The sequence below is a fragment of the Anarrhichthys ocellatus genome, unplaced genomic scaffold (genome assembly GCF_004355925.1).
Source record: "Anarrhichthys ocellatus isolate YVR2014 unplaced genomic scaffold, GSC_Weel_1.0 scaffold167, whole genome shotgun sequence".
Classification (NCBI taxonomy): Eukaryota; Metazoa; Chordata; class Actinopteri; order Perciformes; family Anarhichadidae; genus Anarrhichthys; species Anarrhichthys ocellatus.
Window position 1 is genome coordinate 39,241 of NW_022280197.1, and position 1,174 is coordinate 40,414.

At 40.3% G+C, this 1,174-nt stretch overlaps 1 protein-coding gene across 3 annotated transcripts in view; it reads right to left on the reverse strand.

Moving 5' to 3' along the window:
- The window catches only part of LOC116400405 (protocadherin Fat 3-like), a 10,014-nt gene extending 8,863 nt beyond the window's left edge, over positions 1-1,151 (reverse strand). For all 3 annotated transcript variants that reach the window (XM_031878218.1, XM_031878217.1, XM_031878216.1), the window contains exon 1: positions 1,038-1,151. In XM_031878218.1, the coding sequence (XP_031734078.1) occupies positions 1,038-1,146 (109 nt within the window). In that variant the 5' untranslated portion in view covers positions 1,147-1,151. The remainder of the gene's footprint in view (positions 1-1,037) is intronic.
- Between the last annotated feature and the right edge of the window lie 23 nt (positions 1,152-1,174).

The window sequence follows — 1,174 nt, forward strand, 5'->3', positions numbered from 1 at the left end:
GAGAGAGAGAGAGAGAGAGAGAGAGAGAGAGAGAGAGAGAGAGAGAGCGCAAGACCCGCAGCGTTGTAACTGAGTCTGAAAAATAAAACTTCTAAAACTTTCCACAAAATGTGTCTGAGTTTATAGAGGAAGATTTTAGAGAAGATCTTAAGTATCAAACACAACCTTTAAAAGACTACTTTATTACTCTGTCGTATTAATTTAACTAAGCAACCAATCTACTTCCTGTCTACACCGGCACCATCACGCATGCCCAGTGTTCATCATTTTCCATCATTTTCAGCCGTGTTAGTCTGGACGGAGATCATTTCGAAAACGATGCTGAAACGCCGTGTGGACGGAGATCATTTTCAAATGAAAACGTAGTATGGATGAGCCTAAGTCTGGCGAGGTATTATATGTATAGTATAAACATATAAGAAGGCCCTTCGTAATGCCAGAGCAGCCTACTACTCATCATTAATAGAGACAAATAAGAACAACCCCAGGTTTCTCTTCAGCACTGTAGCCAGACTGACAGAGAGTCACAGCTCTGTTGAGCCGAGTATTCCTATAGACGTCAGTAGTAATGACTTCATGAACTTCTTCAATGATTTAAATTATTAGAGACAAGATTAATAATCTCCTGCCCTCAAACGATACCAATTTATCTTTAAACAGGAACCCGAGGGACAGCAGCATGTGTACTAACCAAGACTAAGAAAACAGATCATATTATATATATCATTATATTAGCTTCTCTGCACTGGCTCCCTGTAAAATCCATTATAGAATTTAAATGCTGCAATCTCTACTCCAGATATTCATTGTTTTCTCACAAATGTATCACAATGCAGTCTTAAGGATAACACAGGTTTTGCATGGATACTAATGAGTATAATTGGCAACAGAAGAGAGAGACACCCAGTGGAACCAAATAAACTAGCAGACAAAGCATTTCAAAATAACCACATTCAAAAGAAGAGAAACACCAAGAAACTGGGGTATTCTGAGAACCCTGAACCACTCTTGCTGCAGGTGCAAAGTGTGTGTCTTACCATTATCATCACAGGAGTCAGACTGGAAGGAGCTCAGTGATTGGACCTCAGAGTTACTACTTTTGTTGCTCCCAGAAAAACACGTTACTTCTTCTGCCATGTCAACCATTTTACCTGATGGGAGAGGGGGGGGGGGG